Raw genomic sequence first — 23,813 nt, forward strand, 5'->3', positions numbered from 1 at the left:
ATTGTGCAAACTCTGGCATGCAAAAACTTACATGTCTCGTGTTTTTAAAATAAAGATTGAACAAGACACAATAAACGATAATCATGTTAGATATGATTAAAATTTTGACTTCCACAAGTTTTAATCCTTCTTATGGTTGTTTTGCAAGGTGTAACCATTGCATTTAAAATCCCACTAAGAGATGGAGAGTAAGCTAACGAGGAGACGCAAGCAAGCTAGATTACTCAAATGCTATGTATGTGTGCACGTAAAGTCGATGGCCCCAGAAAAAAGAAAAGAAAAAGGATAGCACTTTTGAATTAGCACGACATCGTCGAGCTGACTGGCTACTAAGGGGAACAACGGATGAGCGCAATGTAGATTCTGCTGGAGCAGGTTCCATGGCTCTGGCCTCAACGTTTTTGACTCCATGTGCAGAGTCCACCAAGGATATTCAAGTGAGCTTGCTTTATCAGCCTGGCTCTATTATCTAGCAGAGAGAGAGAGAGAGAGAGAGAGAGAGAGAGAGAGAGAGAGAGAGAGAGAGAGAGGGAGGAGGGATGTGCGTAGTCCGAGCACATTTGAGGTTACGGAACATGTTTAGAGGGATCAAACTTTGTCGTTGATGTTTTATAATTGTGAGTGCTTATTTCTCCTTGTCTGAATTATATTTACATATTTGGGAGCACTTTGCAAAACTCAGGCAAATGAAGTTGATATTGTGCTAGTTCTTTCTACCTTATGTTTGTGCTAGTTTTTCCTATTTATACTTTTGTTTAGTGCTAGGCTTTGTTATGGCTGAGTCTGCCCTACATCTCTAGAGTTATGACAGAAATTCAGTACGCAGATCTTTGAATTGATGTATGTTTGTGTGTATGTATGATGTGGGTGTGTGGGAGCATACATTGGTAACTAGTTCTGCATCCACTATTGGGCACTAATGATGTCATAGTATTTAGTCGATTCTATGCATGTTGGTGCTGATGGTTATATTGTCTTGTGGATGACTACCATGAGTGTATACCTTGCACTTTCATATGGGTTTATCCAGGTATATCAAAATGTGCACTTTGTTGGAAAAGTAATGCCAGATCCATGACGGATGTGGAAGTTTATTTGTGCAAAGATTTAATGATGCCATTATTGTCAAAGTCCACGATGCGGAAGCGTAGAGACCAAGGGGAGAGAGAGAGAGAGAGAGAGAGAGAGAGAGAGAGAGAGAGAGAGAGAAGAAGAAGAAGAAGAAGAAGAAGAAGAAGAAGAGAAGAGAGTTTTAACATCGTAGGAAACTATCCCAAGAGACCCTAAAGATCTAGCCGATGAGGAGTTGAAGGAGACTCCTGAACCAATCAACCTTGGCAATGAAATAATTGAATGTGTATACAATGGAGGCAAGGGGTTGCTTATATAGCAACCTCGATAAATTGCCCTACACAAGATTTTGACAAATAAGTAAAATAAATACCTAAACGCCAAACTAAATAATGGGATCACATTGGGCAGTTCACTTGAGATGCCAAAACTCTTTAACACCCTCTCTGAAGCTCATAGTGGACATCAATAGTGAGACCAAGTCGATGAAGAAGCTACCATGGACACCCCACTGGTGGCTACCAATTGGATACACCTTGGTGTTGCTCTCCTCAACTTTGTACCTGAAAGTAATGCCATCTTGAGCATCAATTGCCTTTTTAGAAATTTTGAATTGTTGACCACGCTACGTCCGATAATCCCCATTTGTGAATTGTGAACACATCACTTTTAAAATATAAAACTCCAAGATAATGAACTGTGGAACACATCCTGTCGGCACGCCTATCCATAGTGTTTTAAACGTCTGATTGGTTCCTTGCCAGATGCATGTGCATTGAACTCCGACCTACGGGTCCAAAGACCAATAACTTCCCAACTCAAGGGTCCAAATAAATCATAGGGAGCACTCCTTGCCTCTCTCTGGCTGAAGCTAGTGGTGACACTTGTCATTTGACTAGATATCTGACGTCAAGGCCACTGTGGCCGCCGCCACGTGTGCCATGCCGATCTCTGTCAAATCTTTATTACCGTAATCTCTGTCCAGCTTGCCTTTATCCTTATCTATCTGTGAGTTCCTGCTTTTGCCTTTGGCTTCAAACTCTTGAGCAAACAAAGCGTTGAATCACATTCATAACAACTGCGGTCGTACCTCGTGGGTACCAAGGCAGCTAACTGAGTACTAGTACTGCTATCCTTGTCCAACCGACCTTTGCCACTGTCCTCTAGCAAACTCTGCCATTTGCTTTTGACTTCATTTGCCGGGTTTCTTGAGAACTGTGCTGGTGCATAGGCCGCTAACTGGATGGTGGATCCGCTATCCACAGCCACTTGTTGGTTTTGGTTGTTGTCATTGCGGGCAGTCAAGCAAGGGGGGGCCATGATGAAGTTGCGAGATCTGGAACTTCGAGTACCTTCTCGCACTCCAAAGTATGGCCGCACAAACCAAGCCGTAGGATCTCCAAGCAATACCATTTCCCAAGCCGATCCTCTCCTCTGCAATTCCCAAGCAGCTCCAATATCCGCCTCTTCGTCTGCCAATTTCCAAGCTCTTCGCAAAGTGTGGCAAATAGGGCTCTGAAATCCCCTGTCGAAGGCTCTCCAATGCGAGGCTACCAAATTCTTAGTTGTCCAAAGGTGCCCTCCATACTCACTCACTCTCGGAGCGTTTTAAAACGCTGGTACATGAGGAGAGAGGAGGGGGCACTTCGGTTAGCAACTGGGGGAAAACGTGGTTGTTCAAGGGGCTGCCCGATTGGGCGTCTCAAAACGCAAGGGCACAAGCTTGCCAAGGGACTCTTGTTTCCCTAGCCGCTGCAGGGCAGCATTTCAAAATATTGTCGGGTTGGGAGGCAGCAGCAGGAGCGTTTCAAAACGCTGTGGGAGGGCAGTGACGACGGCTTGGAGAATCCTGCTAGGCTGCGTTTTAGGCAGCAACAAAGCGTGGAAATGAGACGACGGCAAGGGTTGCGTTTTAAAACGCTAGGAGCAGAGGGTCCTCCTGGCTCCTCCAACTTGGTTGCATTTTGGGCAGCGACAGAGGGTGTGAAATGGGGAGACACCGGCGAGGAAAGTTGTTCTCTTCTCACGAGGCTGCTCCTCCACGACCAAGGCTCTTCACGCACGGAGCTTCACCAAGCAGCTCTGATACCATGTCAAAGTCAAGGATGCGCGCGAGAGAGAGAGAGAGAGAGAGAGAGAGAGAGAGAGAGAGAGAGAGAGAGAGAGAGAGAGAGAGAGAGAGAGAGAGAGTCCTGAACCAATCAACATTGGCAATGAAATAACTGAATGTGTATACAATGGAGGCAAGGGGTTGCTTATATAGAAACCTCAGTAAATTGCCCTACCCAAGACTTTGACAAATAATTAAAATAAATACATAAAAGCCAAACTAAATAATGGGATCACATTGGACAATTCACTTGAGATGCCAAAACTCAAAAATTATCTCACACATTACCAAGTCTTGGGACCACTTGTTGACAAAGAGGGGAGGGGTGGCACTAGTATAGCTCCCCTACAATTGAGTTGCAAAGCCCTACAATTGTTGACAAAAAGGCTTGACATACATGAATGAGAGGGAGGAAACTAAATGTCAGCCTCCTCATGAGAGAGAATGCCCTTGCAAGTGGGTTGCCAGCTTTACAACCAAGGGCCCTAGCCTACCTAGTCATTTAGCACGTATATAAGAGTTGAACTTGTAACACCCCTTGCTTGCAGATTTGGGATGTGGATGTGGAGAGAAGTCAAAGCTTGAAGAAGAGTTCTCATAAATAGGTTGCCAGGTTGTCTTTCGTCTAGCTTAGCACAAAGCCTACTACCTTTCATTTGAAGATGCAACTATAAACTCTGCTTCGAGAGGTGCGTGCTACTCCAATGCTAAGCACATGGTTAACAAATAGTTGGCAATTAACCTCGAACGTTAGTCTTTCCTTTCGATTAAGTCCATCCTTTCCAAAAATTGGCCTCTCTGTTTTCCTACTTAGAGGCTAGAAGCTTGCCATGCAGACTTTTTGATTGATGGCGTAAATTGCATTTCTTTCTGCAATAAGTTTCAATGGGTTTCTTTCTAAGTGGCATTTCTTCTATGCCATTTAGGCATCTAGTAGACAAGAGGTGTTACACACATAGGATAAAGCCCATAAACCTAGCAACTCTCTCCTTGGGGTTTAGATTATGATATTCAACAACTTTGAAACACTCCAATCCAGGAGCAAATGAACATCTCCAATCCAGGAGATGATTCCCAATCCAAGAGACAAAATTGTTAAAGTTGTGGCATCTCAAGTGAACGGCCCAATGTGATCCCAATATATATTTCTACTTTAGATATTTATTATACTTGTTTGTCAAACTTTGGGTAGGGCAATTTGCTAAGGTGACTATATAAGCACACCTAGCTCCCATTGTATAATCATCAAGTCATTGCCAAGGTTGGTTGGTTCAGTAGAGTCCGTCTCTCTCTCTTTCTCTCTCGTGTATTCTCCTCGCTTGTGTACGCTTCCGCATCGCCATCTTTGACATGGTATCAAAGCATTGTGCTCGTTGATAGCAAGGGAGGGGAACCGGCGCAAAGAGGTGGATTGGAGCCTTGCCAATAGGATTCCAAAACGCTTGCGTTTTTGTTGACCATAGCGGTGCCGACATTGGACTCTATCGGAGAGCGTTTTGTGTATCTGTCAATAGCGCTAGGCGTGTTGTGGAGGCGGCAAGACCAGTGGCGTTTTGAAATGCTATCTGCAGCCTAGTATAACGACATCAACTTGCAGCGTCCATTGGTAGTCTCCACAGCGTTTTGAGAAGCATGGCCTGATGCCCAAAGGTTTGGCGTGCTGTTTGGTGTTTGCATTTTGAAATGTTGCATTGCAAGAGATCTCCTACTAGCGTTTTCCGTAGGCTAGAGGACGAGCGTTTTGAAACGCTGCATGCAATGGACTTCATGGCCTTTGAGCGTTTTGATATGCTATCTGAATAGCACAAGAATTGGAGTGACCCCTTCGTTCGAGATCTTCCGACTTGAAGGTCAGTTCCTTCCCTTGCGGGGATTTCCCGAGAGACAAGCTCTCAATTCGGTTTCCGTCTGTTCCTAGAGCGAAAAAGCTCTATAGACCGTTTCGGATTCTGTTCCCAGAATCCTCTGAGCATAGGCCAAGGTTGTCCGGGTGGACGTAGTGTGAACCCGGCCAGTGTGGCCGGCCATTATCATAAAAGGGAACCAAGGCCTCATTTGTATCTATCGACCCCACTGACAGAGTGCTAGTGGTTAGCCCGTGAGGCTAGGAGTGCGCGAGGTCACCTCGAGGAGGTGAGGCCGGGTGGTATGGCACGCTCAGTCTTACAGGTGCACGCCTACGTCCTCGGACGCTGGTCGAAGCACGGGGGAGCTGCTGGATGGTGGCTATGGTCGGGTGGTTCGTCCGACCCGTGTCTGTAGGCAGTCTTTGTAGCCGGGAGATCCACTGCGAGGTTTTGTTTTTTTTACCCAAGGATTCTAAGACTATGCGAACAGGAAAGCATTATAAGCTTTCAGCTAGATATTGTGGTCCATTCTTGATCACAAAGAAGATTGGCCAAGTTGCCTATAAACTGGCTCTTCCTTCTCCTTCGGATGTTAGTGTACATCCAGTGTTTCATGTCAGCTGCCTTAAAGTAAAATTGGGCGAAGCCGACGTTGTGCCTATCGAGGAAAATCTATGGCAAGATATGCAAACTGAGTATTTCCTCGAGAATTAGAGGCAATTTTATATCATCGTACCCGTCATTCGCGCCAAAAGGCTTATGCCGAGTACTTAATTAAATGGAAGGGTCAATCTGAAAGGTTTGCTACTTGGGAACCAATTAGAGCTTTGAAAGCTGAGTATTCCCACTTTATTGATGAGGACATCAATGATTCTTAAGGGGAGAAGTATGTTATGTCCCGCTCACAGGAGAGGGGATCTAGCCTAGACGCCGTCGGGATGGGCGTCCAGTGTCCGGGCGGACATATAGTGAACCCGGCCAGTGTGGTCGGCCATTATTATAAAAGGGAGGCCAAGGCCTCATTTTAATATTTTATTAAAAAGGGCTGCCCACTTATTAAGTGGGCGGCCGGTCACTGTTTTAAAAAAATGTGGACTTGGATAAAACTCAATAAAACTGAGTGAGCTGAAAATTGATGCTATGCAATCACATTCTAGGCGTCCCCGAATGCAGTTCTCAGGCCCAGATGTAACAAACTGCTGACGTGTCAACCTACTGAAGAACGGAGCTACCAGCCGAGGGGCCTAAACCCTTGAAGAAGCAGAAGCAATAGAAGAAGCAGCAACAGATTTCCAAAAATTCCGTTGACTGCTGATGTGGTAGGACTGTACGGATTTTCGCTTTTCATGTTGGCAGTGCCGACGTGGCAGAACTGTATGGATTTCCGCTTTTTATGATGGCAGTGCTGACGTGGTAGGACTGTACGGATTTCCGTGATTTACGCTGGCATCTTTTTGGCATTGCTTTTGGATCAGAGGCTTTTGAGTTTTGAAGGCTTTTCACTGTAACTGCTTTTCAGGCCAAGGGCCTTTAAATATGAGGTTAGGGCTCATTCTCTGGCATGCTTCCTGGAGAAGGTGCAGAGTCTGGAGTTCGGCTTGTACTGAGTTGATGCAATATAAAGAACTACTGAAAGGGGCGCCAAGGTTTGGGGCCAATACTCTCTGGGGTGGAATTCCGCCACTTAGTGTCGCGTGTCTCTCTCTCTTTCAGTTTAGTTGTTATTGAAGTGCTAAAAGTCTGTTCAGTCTGTTCTTTTCTATTGGCACGTGGTGCCCGTCTTGTGACAGTGGTATCAGAGCATCAGGCGTGTGCTTTTCTGAAAGCATACCGGTCCTACAAAAGAGCAGACAGAGCTATTGGAAGTTTATTTGAGGAATCTTCGGCTCCCGATCCCGGACTTATCAACCACTCGCGCATTGGGCGTGCTCCCGTCTTCATGGCTCTCTTACAGGGCATAAGCCATAAAGAACCCAAGACAAGGAATTCATGGATTCAACAGAATATTTGTAGTTTCTGCTCAACGAGCTTCACGACATTCTTTCGCGGCATCCTCAGCAGAATCTTCCGATGCTGCAAAGTTTTCAACAATTTTTGAACTACAAGTTACCCCCTCTGATGCCCCAGGTGGTACCTCCTCCTCCGGCATTAGAGAGTACGAGAGCTTCCAACCGGCAACCTTCTCAGTCGTCTGTTCCGATCGGGGGAGTTTTTAGGAATATGGTGCAGCTAACCTTGATCCAGTGCAACCTCCTTTGCCACCGCCATTGCCCCCACCTCCACCACCACCACCGCCACCAGGCTACAATGGTTGGAGCCCATATGGATACCCTTATTATCCATAGGATATGCGCCTAACCAACCCAAAGATTTCAAAGATGGCGGCACGACAATCAAATTTTTCACTTTTTCCGGGGTGAAAGATCGCAAGAAAGCATTGCAGTTCCTACAGCAATTCGTGTCACAAAGTGATGACGTGGCGGACAACAGAAACCCTAAAATTCTTGCAAACCCTAAATTTTGCCAAAAACCCTAATTTCCGGAAATCGTGGAGGCTATTAAAAGATTTTTTTTTTTTTGAAAATGATGAGCGACGCAAATTTTGCTTTTTCTCTACAATATGAGAAAGAGAGAGAGAATGCTTTTGCTTTCAAGTTTTGACTCTCTGTGAGAGAGAGAGCAATTGCTTTTGATTTGAAGCTTTTGGGGCTCTGCTTTTGGGCATCCCTTGTAACCTTTAAATTAGTGGTGAGGGCCTCACTTCTCAGAGCATCTGGACGCAGGGTCTGATAGTGAAACCCTAGCCACTCTCTTGTACTTTGATCTGATTAATATAAAAAGAAATACCGAAAGGGGCGCCAGTCTTTGGGGCCAATATCTCTAGGCACGGAACTTCGCCAGGCCAGTGCAAATCTATTGTGATCTGTGAATTGTTTTGAAGTGGTTATTTGGTGCTGTCGCGGTTGACTCTTGACTTGGAGTGTCCAAGTCTGTTACAGTGGTATCAGAGCACGACCGATTTCTCTTCTACGGGAAATCTGATCTCCGAATTTTTTTTTCCGTGGCACCTATGGCTTCAGGCAATGATCAGTCGACTCCCTCTGCATCTGGAGATGCGGGCTGGGATCACAACGAAGATTCAGACAGAGTATGGCCCGCCTCGGCCTACTCAGGCGGAGCAAAGAGAGATGGAGCGTCGTCAATTGATTGGCGATGCAACAAAGATGATGCTCAATTTTGCCAAGGACCCGAAGATGGCAAAATATATGAACGAGACCTCTTTGGAAGAGGTACAGATGGAGTGGCAAAGAACCACAACACCACTCCCGAAACCTGCTCTCAAGCAACCTTCTGCCTCCAAGAAATATACGGAGAAGGAATTGGAGAACGTGGTTGATGCACGGATTGCTCAGCTTTTCGACATGCAAAAGAAAGGCAAAAAGCACGGCAAAAAGCAGAAGAAAGGCACTGACTTCCCGGGATATTTGGGTCGTCGGTCGACATTTGACAAGGCAAAGAAATTGAAGAACCGTGTCAAGTTTGAAGACCTACCCAGTTCTTCTTCTTCTTCTTCTTCTTCTGATAGTTCTTCTAGCTCTTCAGACTCGAGCTAAGAAGACAAAAAAAGCAAAAAGCGAAGCAAGAAACAAAGCTTCGGAAAGGGCAAGAAAAAGGCAAAGAAGGCTACATCTCGCCCAGGGACTGACAGTTCTACCGAGGACTCGTGTACAGACAGCTCAGATTCCGATGACGGAAACTTTTATGTGAACAAGAAGATTTTTTTTTTACAAAGCTAACCAGTATGACTTTCTCGAAGATGAAAGCAAGAAAGTCCGAGAGTTTAAGGAAGGTGGCCACTCAATCAAGTTTGATACTTTTCAGGATACTCAGATGCTTTGAAGGCTTTGTCTTTTATACAGCAGTTTGACATCGCTTTCGCAGGAGGACGCTATTCAGAGCACTCCAAGATTCGGAGAGCTACCTCTTACCTTAAGGGGAATGCTCGTACTTGGTGGTCCACGCTTCTTTTAACAAGAGTGCGCCAGTTAAATGGCTGAAATTTAAGAAGCTTTTTATTTCTTCTTGGTTGACGCAAGAATATGAACGAGATGTACGAGCTGCTTGGAACCATCTTCGGATGACAAAGAAAGATACAATCAATGCTTATTGTGAAAGATTTTGGAGCTCTTTTCTACCCGCCTCTTCATTCAAGAAGATCTCGTTCAGAGAACAGATTGAGCGGTTTACCTTGGGTCTACCTACAGAGATCCGAGATCACTGCTTGGAACAGAAGTCAGCTTCTATTCAGGAGTTGATGAGTCATGCGAAGCGGGGCTTTGCCATTCACTCTGGAAGTCTGACCTACCCCACAGATGAGGCCATGACACAACGAACCGAACAGACTTCAGGGAATGAAAGTAGAAAGAAAAAGAGCAACCTAGAGAAAAATGATGCACGACCCAAGCTTACTCCTGAGGAGAGAGCTCGCTTCATCAGAGAGGGGAAGTGCTTTGGATGCGGGGAATAGGGACATATCTCCGCGAAGTGCCCTAATAAGGCACAGAAAGAAGAGAATGATAAAGACGACGACAGGTCTGAGAGTTCAAGAGCAGCTTTGGAATGTGGCAGAAAAGGCAGATAGAAAAGCAGAACTGGTACCACATGGCGTGGGACCTGCACCGAATCTAATGAATGAAAGTACAAACTTTGCCGCTTTTGGGGCAAGGTGAAGGATTAGGAAGCTCTTTTGAAGGAGCCAAGGCCAACTTCTTTTCACTTGGAATTGGCGGCTCGATTTGGAATTACGCCCGACAGACTGACGCCACTGGCAGAGGTAGTTCGACTGGCACCCGGATGGGATGTTGCCATTACACCGAGCATTGGCAAACTTTGTTTGCAATGACAGGGGTGTTCAGGGCACGCGAGTGAAGTTCTACTCAGATCCCTTGGTACCACAAGAACTACGCTGTGGTTGACTACGGGGCCGAGAAAGCGACTTTGATAAATGAAGGGCTTAGAGATTGTACTTGATGAACTTTAGTTTCTTACTCATTCTTTTGGGAGAGAACTGAACGCTGGATAAAGGTTGAATATGTTTTGACGTGATCAAAAGAACAAGTATTGGGTTGTTGACATTGGAGCCACCACTCACATGACTCCCCAACAGTCATGGTTTAGCTCTCTCAAGGAGACTCGACCGTCACTATGGGTGACAACCATGAGATTCCAGTGTCTGGCACAGGCCAAATTACCCTCTTTCGTTCTACCTCAGACCCGAAGTTCAATTCAATGGAGGCGCTTTACGTTCCGGACATGGCCTTCAACCTCCTCTCTGTGTCGAGTTTGGACTCTCAGAGAGCTGGCATACACTTTGGGAGTGGCACAACCACCATTTTTGATTCTACGAGACAGGCACTATCCTTGCACGCGGTGAGTGCGATGGTTCCCCATACCACCTCACTGCTCTTCTGTCTAGGACCACAGAGTCTTCTTCTCTATGGCATGCACGATTTGGACATCTATGTTATCAGCAACTTCAACAGGCTGCTAGGACCTCTACGTTGGAGGGTTTACCAACGATACGCTCCTCACCAGGCGTATGCGATGGGCAAGCAACACAGGGTTGCCTTTCCGAAGCAAGCATCCAGCAGAGCTTCGACACCACTTGCACTGGTTCACATTGATCTATGTGGCCGGATGAGCACTCCTTCATTTTCTGGCTCACAGTTTTTGCTTGTGCTTGTGGATGATTTTAGCAGGTGTACTTGGGCTTTGTTCTTAAAGCTCAAGTCGGAGGCTTTCAATTTCGTTTGAAATTGGAAGACGATGGTTGAAAAGGAGGACTTGCACGTCAAATGTGTTCTCTCAGACAGAGGGGGTGAGTTTGTAACAAACTTAGACACTCCAAGTCAAGATTCTACCGCGACACAGCAGAGATTCACTTCAAAATAGTTCACAGTTCACAATTGATTTGACACGGCCCGACGGATATTGGCCCCAAAGACTGGTGCCCCTTTCGGTATTTCTTTTTGTATTAATCTGTGTTCAAAGTACAAGAGAGTGGGAGGGTTCTCACTCTCAGGCTCTGCGTCTAGATGCTCTGCAGAGTGGGAGCCCTGCCCACACTTATAAAGGTTTACAAGGGATGCTAAAAGCAGAGCCTCAAAAGCTGAAAGTCAAAAGCTTCATTTAAAATAAAGCAGCTATTCAAAAGCTCTCTCTCTCTCTCTCTCTCTCTCTCTCTCTCAAGCATGGCGTAAGAATTGTGTAGCCAAAAGCTGAAACTTTCGTATGCTTTTGCCACATCAGCAGTTCCGTACAGCCAACGCTTTTTTCCGCCGCAATCTGCGCCGCAATTCGCGGGGGTGCGTACGGTGATGCCACGTCAGCATGACAACGGGATTTTGGGACTGCCTGGGTGTGTGCGTGTACTGCTAGCCATGCCACGTCACTAGTTTGTGACATACCCCCCTCTTGAAAGCATTGTAATTGCCCTCGATTACGCCTGCAAAATAGACAGAAGCCATAAACTGTCTTAGCAGACACTGACTGTTAGTACCGACGCACTAAGAACACACATCTAGCACATGTACCAATCGACAGTGACATCACACGACATCACAGGACATTACTTGACATCATAGGACATAACATGACAAATCACATTCAAAATTCATTCGGATCTCAGACCATGATTAATCGGCAACGTATTTAGCAATCGCATCTAGATCCACTCGGGACCTCATAGATGCTCGATTAACTAATCCTTATTGCAATCACGTCTATCGAGATCTTTCAGACCGAAATGCTGCAATCATTTCGTCTATCAGTTCCTACACTTAGACAAGTCAATAACAAATCAATATCATATTATCGGGAATTCTAGTTCATAAGGTCATACAACAGAATACTGTCAGCTCACAGTATCCCTGAAACTCAAAAGAGACATCAGTGACTTTAGTATAAAAAATCGGGGCAATTTGTCGCACGGCACCAAATTCCGCCCAGCTGAGTTCGGGGTTCAATTTGGAATAGACTATGCTAAACCAAATGCTTCCATGTAAAGGTTCACAATCTGAGGAGTATCTGCCGGTCCTCCTGCTCCGTCCACTTCGCATCTGGGCGGAATTTGTTGCACGGCACCAAATTCCGCCCAGCTGAGTTCGGGGTTCAATTTGGAATAGACTATGCTAAATCAAGGGTGAAGTTGGGCTTATCCTGGATTCATCTAGGTATATATATGCTAAATCAAATGCTTCCAATAAAGGTTCACAATCTGAGGAGTTACCTTTCTATCTTTATGTGCCAAAATCTGTTCTAGAACGAGTATCTCCTCGTTTTCCTCCACTCCGGGTTGCTCATCTGGCTCCCCATCATCGAACACATCGCCTTTAAAAGGCTTCAGGAGACTCACATAAAAAGCATCGTGAATCCTCCAAGTATCGAGCAGCTTCAGTCGAAAGGAGACATCATTTATCTTTTTGGAAATCTGGAAAGGTCCATAGTATCTCATGCTAAGCTTTGGAAAAAGCCGCTCCTTTCCCTTTTTCTTTCTCAGGCGCGCCTTCTCAAAACGTAAGAGCACCCAATCGTTCTCTTTTAATTTCAAATCGCGACGATGTCGATCTGCTGCCTTCTTATGTCTTTCTTGAGATTTCTCTAAAGCCTCCCGGACATAGCAGCTACAGTACGGGATAGGACGTTTTATACGCGGTGTACAATACGCGTACTAGACGTATTTTTGAGAATCAAAAATAAAATACGTCCACTTTTTTTTAGATATGATACTTTAATAATGACAAATGAAGCGTTTCATGGACCTCCTCAATGACTCTTCAATATTTAACCATAGCATACATAAACAAGCACCATGAAGCTCTAAAACACAATTGATCAACTAGGAAAAGACATACATTTTGAGCAAAAAAACGTTAGAATAGAATACGTTATGAGACGTATTGTACGTTTCAATACGGGACGTCGTGTATTCTAAATAAAATACGCGTATTTTAGCTGCTATGCTCCCGGACCAAGTCCAAGTCCCTCGTGCAGTGTAACACGGAATGGGCGGAACGCAACCCAAACGTTTCGAAACGGCGTTCCGGACAAGTCCCGTTCTCGAAACGGAGTCGATAATGGAACACCGTTCCGGAACGGAGTTGTAATCGGAACGGCGTTCAACGGGGGAGAACGTGAGGCGGAACGGGCAAAAGTAGGCATTTGGGGGCAAAAATGTAGGCATTTGGGAACATATTTGGGGGCAGATTTGGAGGTAGTTTTGGGGTTGTATAGGAGTTGTTTGGGACTAAGCTGAATGGAGGTAGTTCAAGCCTTACTTTAGTCGATCGTTCCGGCCCCATTCCCGTTCCGGTCCCCCCCCCTCCTCCCTGTTCCCGTCCCATCCCGGACCCTCCCGTTCCCGTTCCCCATTCCCGTTCCGGGTAACTATGCCCTCGTGAACCGGTCGGCTTCAAAAATCTTATCTTTCGTGCTAAGAAAGGGTGGAACCTTCGTAGCAAATTCAATAATCTCAAATGGTGCCTTCCCCATCAAAGAGTAAATTGTGTTATTGTAGGCAAATTCCACCAAGGGCAAAATACTTTTCCCATGTAGTCTTCTGATCCAAAGAAGAAGACTTCAACAAATCTAGTACAACTGAATTTGCAATCTCAGATTGCCTATCTGTCTGCGGGTGGAAAGATGACGAGAACTGCAGCCGTGTGCCAATGTTCTCCCAAATAGCCTTCCAAAAAAAACTTGTGAATCTGGGGTCTCTGTCGGAGACAATCGTCTCAGGCATGCCATGTAATCTGAAGATCTGGGCCACAAACAGTCTCGCTAAGTGATTCGGCTTGACTTTTTTTTCATTGGAATGAAATGAGCTTGCTTGCTAAATGTGTCAATAACAGTCCAGATACCATCGTGACCACTCTGTGTTCTTGGGAGATCAAAAATGAAATCCATTGCAATACTTTCCCAGGGGCGGGTGGGTATGGGTAAAGGCTGTAACAATCCTTGTGCTTTATGCCTGTCAAACTTGACCTTCTGGCATACCAAGTAACTGCATACAAAATCGTCCATGTCCTTCTTGAGTCTCGGCCAAAAGAAGTATCTCTCCACACCTTTTAAGGTGGTAGCAATGCCGCGGTGACCCGTAAATGGTGGACAGTGGCATTCGGTTAAAACCTTTTCCCTCAACGGCTGTGTAACGCACATCGTTTTCTTCATCAAGTAGCCATCCCGAATGGAATATCCCGCTACTACCTCCCCATTCCGTATCCGAGTGAAAATATCCGCAAAATCTGTATCTGTGGCAGACTGATCGACCATATCCTCGAAGCTCTTATGATGTATCGCGAAAATAACCAGAACCAACGGCTTCCGGGACAAAGCATCCGCCACCAAGTTCTTTAGTCCCTACACATGGACAATCTGGAAGTGAAATTGTGACAAGATGTTTGCCCACTACATTTGCTTTTCCGATAGCTGCTTCTGTGACAAGAAGTAGCATAAATTCTGGTGATCTGTGAAGACCGTAAAATCGGCTCCGAGTAGGTAATGTTGCCACCGAGTAAGAGCATGGATAACCGCCAAAAGCTCTTTCTCATATGTCTGTGTTGTCAATTCCGGCCTTGAGAACAAATCAGCTCTCGTAGGCAATGACATGGCCTTCTTGCATTAAGACCGCATCCAGACTACGACCACAAGGCTCAAACATCACAATGTACTTCGAATGATTTTTGCAAATCCGTTAAAGTCAAAACTAGTCCCGTAGTCAATTTCTCTTTCAATGTCTAAAAGGCAGTCACCTCTGTTGGTCCCACGAGAAAGGGACTCCTTTCTGTGTCAAAATATGCAAAGGGGAAGCAACCTCTGCAAACTTTCTAATGAACCACCGGTAATAAGAACATAAGCCCAATCACAGATAGTCTTTATCTTGGCCGGGTCCATCTGCACTCTTGCAGCTAAGACAGTGTGTCCCAAAATGTGTATCTTAGGTAGGAAAAAATTCACTTTTCTTTGCATTAATCACCAACTTGTGATCTCGTAATGCCTGAAAGACTTGTAGCAGATGTTCTCTATGTTCAGCCTCATCTTTGGAGAAGACAATAATGTCATCAAAGAAAGTGCCAACAAAAGATCTATACTCTCTGAAAATCCTGTCGAGCGTTCGGTTAAAGGTTGCTGGAGCATTGGTAAGCCCAAAAGGCATCACCAAAAACGCGAATAAACCGAAAGTCGTCCGAAAAGATGTCTTGTAGACATCTCCTGGCGCGATTCAAATTTGATGATATCCGCTCTTCAAATCGATCCTGCTGAAACAAGGGGATCCCTGTAATCTGTCTAGAATATCATCGATCCTAGGAATCGGAAATCTGTTCTTGATGGGTGGTGATTTTGTTGAGAGCTCTATAATCGTTGCACATTCTCCAAGATCCGTCTTTCTTCAAAACCAACAACACTGGAGAGCAGTATGGTGAAGTACTCGGCTGGATAAGACCCTTTTCCAAGAGGTCTTTCACTTGGTTCATAAACTCTTTATTCTGGACTCGACTCATACGGTAAGGTGGCTAGTTTGGTGGTGTGCTTCCAGGTATCAGATCAATGGTATGATCCTTGGGACGAGCTGTTGCTTGGCAGGTCCTCTGAAAAGCAATCGGCATGAGTGTGGAGAAAAATCATGGCGTTCTTTATCAAGGTCAAAACATACTCGACCTTCAATCATCATTCAGTTCTCTCCAGAAAATCAAGGAAAGAAGCTGAATTTCATCAAGTACAATCTCTGTGCCCTTCATTTGTCAAAGTCGCTTTCAACCACGGCATTGTTCTTTTGGTACCAAGGGATTTCGAGGAGGATGTCACAACCTCCCAAGGGCATTACGTAGAAGTCCTCGTGCCCTGAACACCCCTGACATTGCAAACGAAGTTTGCCAATGATCGGTGTAATGTCATCATCCCGTCCGGGTGCCGCTAGAATTATCTCTGCCTGTGGTCTCAGCCTGTCGGGCGTAATTCCAAATCGAGCCGCCAATTCAAGTGAAAAGAAGTTGGCCTTGGCTCCTCCATCAAAGAAAATGAGGGCTCCCTATTCTTTCACTTTGCCCTTAGTGCGGCAAAGTTTGTACTTTCGTTTATCTGATTCGGTTCGGGCCCCACGCAATGTGGTAAGTTTTGCTTTCATCTACCTTTTCTGCCACATTCCTCTGCTGCTCTGGAACTTTCTGGCCTGTCTTCGATCTGTTCTTGTTGTGCCTTTTTGGGGCACTTTGCGGAAATGTGCCCATGTTCCCCGGATCCAAAACACTTCTCCTCTTTGAGATAGATAACCCTTTCTCTAAGAGTCTGTCGGGGATGTTTATCATTCTTTTCTTTGTTCTGGGAACTCTTTCTCTTTCTACTTTCATTGTGAGAGGTCTGATGGGTTCTCTGAGTCAAGATCTCATCAGTGCGGTAAGTCAAATTTCCCGAATGTATCGCAAAAACCCCGTCTCACATGACCCATCAATTCTTCAAAAGAATTCAACTTCTGTTCCAAGCAGTAGTCTCAGATCTTTGTAGGAAGTCCGTAGCAAAACCGCTCAATCTGTTCCTTAAACAAGACCTTCGTAAATGAAGAGGCTGGTAGGAAAGAGTTCCAGAATCTCTTGCAATAATCGTCCAAATAATCTCCCTTGGTCATTCGAAGATTATTCCAAGCATTTCGTATATCTCTTTCGTACTCCCGAGGCAGCCAATAAAAAGCCTTTCAACCATTTAACCGGAGCTTCCTTTCTCAATAGAAGAGTGAACCACCATGTTCGAGAATCTCGGAAAGGATTCAATTCGAGTGTCCACCTTCTTTAAATTCTTTTACCTTCTTGCTTTCATCTTTGAGGAAGTCATATTGGTTGGCTTTATAAAAAATGTTTCTTCTTTGCATAAAACATGTGATCGTCGGAGTCCAAAGTATATGAGGATGAGTCCTCGGTAGAATTGTCAGAAACTGGGCGAAATCTAGGCTTCTTTGCCTTTTTCTTGCCCTTTCCGAAGCTTTGCTTTTTGCTTCGCTTGTCCATGTCTTTCTGCGAGTACAGGTTCTGCTTTTCTGCACTTGTGTGTCTTTTCGGCTTTACTCCCTACCTGAGAGGAGAAGCAATGGCCACATGCCATCTCGAGTAAATCTTATCAATCGGGTAATTCCTCAGATGTATCACCAATCTCGGGTCCTTGGAGTACTTAATCAATCTGTTCACACATATGCCAATCTGCAGTTGACGTTTGTACTCCTTTTCTAGCAAACTTGTCCGAATTTTTTTTTTGCCCAAATCTTCATTCTTTTCTTCAATTCTCCACCATATAGGGTTAGTGCAGCCCAACAGAAAGAGATTATGAGTCAGGTCAACGAGCTTTTAGAGAAGGGGCTGATTCAGCCCAGTTCATCCCCTTTTTGTTCGCCTCTACTCTGAGTGCAGAAGAAGGATGGTTCATGGCGCATGTGCATTGACTATCGCGCCTTGAATAAGAATACCATCAAGAACAGGTTCCCCATACGGAGATAGATGACATTCGTGATCGGCTTGAGGGAGCGTCATTGTTTATAAGGATAGACCTAAAGAGTGGGTACCATCAGATACGCATTAAGCCAAAAGATGTCCATAAGACTGCATTCAGGACAACATTTTGTCTCTATGAGTTTCTTGTCATGCCATTTGGTCTCACAAATACTCCTGCCACGTTTAATAGAATGATGGACATAAGTTTTAGACCACACAGAAACTTGGTGGGTACCTTCTTTGATGACATGATTGTCTACTCAAAGTCCGAAGAGGAGCATAGGGATCACTTGACCACAGTTTTCAATGAGTTACGCAAGAAGATGCTACTCATTAATGCGAAGAAGAGTGAATTCTTTTTGGAAGAGATTCACTTTCTTGGGCACATTGTTTCAAAGGATGGGGTATGCATGGATCCCGTCAAAGTGGAAGCAATCAAGTCGTGGCCAGACTTGAAGCCCGTATATGACATTTGAAGCTTTCTAGGCTTATGTTCCTAATACAGGAGGTTCATCCGAAATTTTGCTGAGATTGCTTCTCCACTCCGTGCACTGCAAGGAAAAGGAGTTACTTTCAAATGGTCAGCCAAGGAAATTTTAGTGTTCAAACACTTGAAAGAGAAGTTGACTTCAGATTCGGTAATCATTTTGCCAGATCTTTCGAAACCTTTTGTGGTTCAATGTGATGCGTGTGGCCATAGTCTTGGTGCAGCTCTACTGCAGAATGGCTGAGTAGTCGAATATGAGAGCATAATTCTTTTGAAGACCGAAAGGAACTTGCAAGTCTATGAGAAAGAATTGCTGGCAGTAATTCATGCTCTCACTAGTTGGAAACACTATCTGCTACGGGCTGATTTTGTTGTCCAAACAGATTATCAAACCTTGCGATATTTTCTCACACAAACGAAGTTGTTTGAGAAGCACATGCCATGGGCAAACATCTTGTCAATGTTCCATTTTCAGATTGTGCATGTGCAAGGGAAAAACAAGGTGGTGGCTGATCCATTGTCACGAAAGCCCCAAATTTCAGCAGTGTCAATTCCGTACCATTGTGAACTAGACGAAATGAAGACACAATATGCTGAAGATTCAGATTTTGCAAGGATCTATGACTTGCTTGTTGATGGGCAACATCATGAGCACTTTATGCTTAAGAATGACTTTCTCATGATGCATGGAAAGTTATGCGTTACTAAACAATTACGGCCAAAGATTTTGATGGAAATTCATGCTCCACCTAATGCTGGGCATCGTGGAATTGATGCGATAGTGAAAGGGGTTGAGGCATTCTTCTATTGGCCAGCTTTGCGTCAAGATGTTGACACATTTGTAAGTTCATGCTTAGTTGCCAAAAAGTCAAATTTGACAGGCAAAAGCAACCGGGATTTGTTGCCGCCATTGCCGATCCTTGATAGGCCATGGGAAAGCATAGCGATGGACTTTATCTTTGATCTTCCGCAAATAGCAATGATGGGATTTGGACTATCATTTGTAGATTCAGTAAACATGCCCATTTCATTCCTGTTAGGAAGAAGATAAAGCCTGAACACATGGTCAAGATATTCATGAGCAATATCTTTAAATATCATGGAATGCCTCAGTGAATTGTCACAGGGATCCACGTATGACGAGTCTTTTCTGAAAGGCATTGCGCTAAAGTTCTCTTCTTCGTTTCATCCGCAAACTGATGGGCAGTCAGAAGAGGCAAATTCTAATGTCTTGGATCTGCTCAAATGTTATGTGTCAGAGCACAAGGCAACTTGGGAACACCATCTCCCATTGGTTGAATATGCTTACAATAACATTGCATACGTCAACAGGTAAGGCACCGTTTGAGATAGTGGAAGGAGGGATAAAAGTCCCGCCCATTTTGTAGACTAAGGACAAGATTTTTGAGGCAGACAAGTATGTGCAAGATGTGGATGAAACATACAAGAAGATAAAGATTGCTCTTGAGAAGACTCGGGCTAAGCAAAAGAAAGTTGCTGATCGTCACCGTCGTGAACTTTATTTTCACTTGGTGATTGGGTGCTTTTGCGCTTTGAAAAGACAAGGTTAAGGAAAAGGAAAGGCAAGGAACGTTTGTTTCCTAAGCTCAGTATGCGATATTATGGTCCTTTTCAGATTTCAGAAAAGATCAGGGATGTAGCTTACGGGTTGAAGCTACTAGAAGGCTGGAAAATACATAATGCTTTCATGTCAGCCTTCTAAGACCCTTTGTTGGTAATGTGCCGGAGGATATGCTTGATGAGGAACAACCCGAAGTGGAAGAATTGGATGAGATCCTTGTTCTTGAACAGATATTGGCACATAAGGAAAGGAAGTTTAGAGGAAAGGTTGCAAGACGCTACTTGGTGAAGTTCAAGAACTGTCCATCTTTGGATGCCAAATGGATGGAAGAGTCTGAATTGGTTGATTCACTTCAGCTATTGCAATTGTACCTTGAAGCCTTTCAGATGGAACCCACAGTGATTTGATGTGACCTTTTTGGAACAAGGCAAGAGCATGGATCGTGATGCTCAAGAGCGTAGTTAAGCAATTGTATCTACTCTTTCCATACAGAATTTAGCTAGAGAAGTTTGTGCTTGAGAGTATACTAGAAGACTTCTATGCTTGATATATGTGTGGTAGCTAAGTTGTTGGGATTGTTTAATCGTCCAACACTACATTTCCGGAAGCATGTATATCTTGGATTCCGATCATCGAATATATGTGATATTAGGAGATATTGACATGTATTATTGGCATGCAAGCGAGGTCGCTTGCAATCTTTCAAGGGTGGGGTGTGTCACCAGGAGGTGTATTTTTCCTGTTGCCTTCCATAAATAAGTACTAGATATTTTTATTTATTTTTTACTTTTACTTGTTTTCCTCGGAACCCTTGAAAAGGTGCAAGTGGACATTGCATGGCCAGTGTGAAACGGCTGTGGCCGAACAGGTTTCTCGCATCGGGAGTCTAGGTCGGTCAGTCTGGGATTGGTCGGGCTAGTTAGCACTGAATTCTGATGAGTATGGAAGCCTGTGTGCACCAAATGAAATTTGGGCCACTCGAAAAGTCACTTACAACTCTATAAGTGAGTGGGAACTAGGGTTTTAACTTAAAAAGGCAAACTGGACACTTGGCAGGAGGAGAGCAGCGTGCAGGACACCTCAGCAAGAGGAGGCGCCCAAATGAGGTTGAGGGCTGATTTTTGCCATTAAGTGACCTACAGTGTGTGTGAGTAGTGGGTGCAGGTCTACAGCTTTAATGGAAAGCTTGCCTTCTCCTCTGTCTCATGTAGTGCTATGACTTGCTCTCGTACATCTCTCTCCCCCCTTTGGCACATATGGTAATGCCCCACTAGTTGGGCTACTCAGATGAATATGTACAGTTCTGGGGGTTTATGCACGTTTGCCAAGGGAAGAGCCTTCTAAACAGGAACCCGATTAGCTATTTGCTAATCCCCCAAAGGTACGCACAGTTCCATCGCGAAAGATTGCGAGTTTGGAGAGTTTTCTTATGTGAAAACTCGTCCAATTCACAAGGGAAATTTCCCATTGCGTGCGGGAGTCCTTGGGACACGCGTAGGCGTGTTCGCTCCGCTAAAAACGATCTGAAATAGGGAATTACAGCCTGCTGTGTTTTTCTGCAGGTTTAGGGTTTCACACCTAAACTGCAAGGGAACACCAGAGGAGCTTCATGAGAGCCTTGGGATGCGTGTACAGGCTTTTGGGCACCCGGCAGTGAAAAACAGAGAACTACAGCCCGCTGAATTTTTGTGACAGCTCACCAGAAAGCTACCAGATAGCGAGGGAATTCGCCCTAGACAGGTACTTTTGGCCTACAGGGGTTTTTGCGCCGTTATGTTGCCGAAATCAGGTCGGAAACCCGCATTTTCAGCCCTCTCCAGGTTTGGACAGCTTTGTGAAAGCTTGTACTAAGTGGTCGGATTGTCTATCTTAAATTGAATAAGAAAAAACCGAAAGGGGCGCCAGTCTTTGGGGCATACAGGGTGTCGGTCTCGTGTGCGCAGTGACATTCTAGTCGCTGGACACATCTGTGTTCTCTTTCCTTCTCAGTGCTCTGTGTAAAGTTAACAGGTAATTGAAATAGTAAAGCCCTATGCGTTGTACATGCTGGTTAAACATGGTATACAGAGGGTTGGGTCCTCTCATAAGACAACAAGAGGGGAGGAGAGCTCATGGCTATGGAGCTCCCCCTCCCCTTTGCGTAGGCATGTGGCACTGTGTGTTGGCTCTACGTGGTGGTGCTTTTGGCCTTGTCAGTGGTGGCGGCAGATCCGGTGGTTGTTAGCGTTGTCCGCTTGGGGCAGTTTCTCACTTGGGGGGGCCAAAGGGCCTCTTTCTTTTATGTGAGGGTACCCTCCCACCTACTGGCACTTCCGCAAGGCCTCATAAATTGGGGTTCAAGGGGTGGTTCCCATGCGGGTGGCGGGTCATTTAGGAAATTCCCAATCCGAGACCGACAAGTGTGAGATAAAGAAGTGGTTGCTAAATATGTAAAAAGACACCTTTTTTTTGAACGTTTTGGCAACAGGAAGGGTTTTTTTTTTTCTGCACTACAGAGAAGAGGTGAGGAGTTTCTTTTGAAGGAAGGCTTGTAAATGCTATCTAATTGAAGCTAGCCCTTTTCACACATCAATTTCTTTGCCATCTTCCCTTTCCCTCTTCTTTTATACTTATCTCTTGCGTTGTGGTGCCGACTGAGTGCTCATCTGGGGCCATTTGTGTTGGAGAGAGAGAGAGAGATTGAATTATCATCCACGGAGGTCATATATGACCCATGGAACCAAAAACACATTACAACAATTCCTTCTCAGTGCGGGCTGATACATATCAGCTAAGGATTGAGGGTCCATCAAGAGGGTAGAGTAGAGAAAAAGAGAAAACACAAACCTAAGGAGGGTCGGCTGAGGGGAGGGATGGTTTGGGGTTTCGAAACTCCTGGATGAGCCACCCCGGTAGACTACCCATTTACCTTGTTTACGTGCTTCATGCATCTTCTTGAGCTCGCTCGCTTTACTCTTGAGTTGATTCATGGTTAATTCTTCAGCAATCCAAAGCTTTTTTCCCTTGAGAAGTCGAGATTGACATAGCAGGTTCAGACGCTCAGCTTTGTCCTTGAAAGTGAGTGTGCAATGCTCGGATGGCACATGTCTATGTGTATCGTTGATCCAGGAAACAGTTTCGGGCTTGATGTAGACAGATTGAAGAATGTCATTGAGCTTGATGATTGCTTCCTCGAGGGTGTCCTCCGTGGTACACCATGGTGAGTGTAGCCCCCCAATCCTGACCTTGAGGCCAAGAGATTCTTGTAGGGCTGCCTGTATCTTGGTGTCAATCTTCTTATGTGTTGCTTCAAGTGATTCTTTCTACACTGCCATGACAGTTTCTGTAAGTGAGGCTTCGATTGCGTGTGCTTTTTCAAGCAGAGCTTGGCTCTCTACTTCCTTCGCATCTTCAAGCTTGCGTAGACGTTCTTTGAGTCTTTCATTCTCCCCAACGAGTTCTTGAATATGAGCCTCAAGGGCTGTGATTCGTGCTTCTTGGCGGGCCGCGGGGTCCTTCCTTGGTGCCGCTGCCACCGCAAGAAAGCTCTTGCGCGCAGTAGGGGTGCCAAAAGACGACATCGAGTCGGAAATTTCTGTTGGGCACGCAGTGGTGTGTGGGATTGAAGGCTTATGTTGATTTAAATTTTTTGGAGGTATGAAGCCAAGCTTTGGTATCGATGAGCAGAGGGTGGGGATTCAGTTCGACGGGTTGAGACAAAGGGAGAAGGCTTTGGGGTGGTGGTAGCACAGAAGGTGAGGAGTTAACCAGAGCAGTTGAGCAGTTGTGCCGACGAGCAAGTCGCCACAGCAGTAGACGCCTTGTTGACGAGAGTGTCGCAGAAGAAAAACGCGCATGCGAGTAGGTCGCTGTTGACGAGTATGTCGCAGCAAATAAAAAACGCGCTGTTGACGAGTAGATCTTGGGCATGGGCAGAGCTTGGGCATTAACGCCCCCCACAGGGCTGCCCTTGCCTAGGGGAGACTCGCAGGGGTTGAGGCTGAGGCTTAGGTTTAGAGAGAGAGAGAGAGAGAGAGAGAGAGAGAGAGAGAGAATGAAATGAAATGTAATATTAATGTCTTCAAAAGGCCAAAATGACATATGAGACCAAACGATTACATGTGGTGAAATTAATACCAAGTCTGGGTACAAAAAGTACAAAGATCTGAAAAGAAAATAGTGGGTAGGGGTGGGGTGAAAGCTA

General features: G+C 45.2%; 1 protein-coding gene across 5 annotated transcripts in view; it reads left to right on the top strand.

Moving 5' to 3' along the window:
- Positions 1-241: 241 nt before the first annotated feature.
- The window catches only part of LOC147455998 (DUF1997 family protein, putative (DUF1997)), a 100,975-nt gene continuing 77,403 nt past the window's right edge, over positions 242-23,813 (top strand). The window contains exon 1 of one of the 5 annotated variants that reach the window (XM_086514594.1): positions 242-437. In XM_086514594.1, the coding sequence (XP_086370720.1) occupies positions 381-437 (57 nt within the window). In that variant the 5' untranslated portion in view covers positions 242-380. The remainder of the gene's footprint in view (positions 438-23,813) is intronic. The other 4 variants (XM_086514593.1, XM_086514592.1, XM_086514590.1 and 1 more) reach the window with 4 other exon arrangements.

The sequence above is a fragment of the Adiantum capillus-veneris genome, chromosome 6, assembly GCF_014529385.1.
Source record: "Adiantum capillus-veneris isolate H3 chromosome 6, ASM1452938v2, whole genome shotgun sequence".
Classification (NCBI taxonomy): Eukaryota; Viridiplantae; Streptophyta; class Polypodiopsida; order Polypodiales; family Pteridaceae; genus Adiantum; species Adiantum capillus-veneris.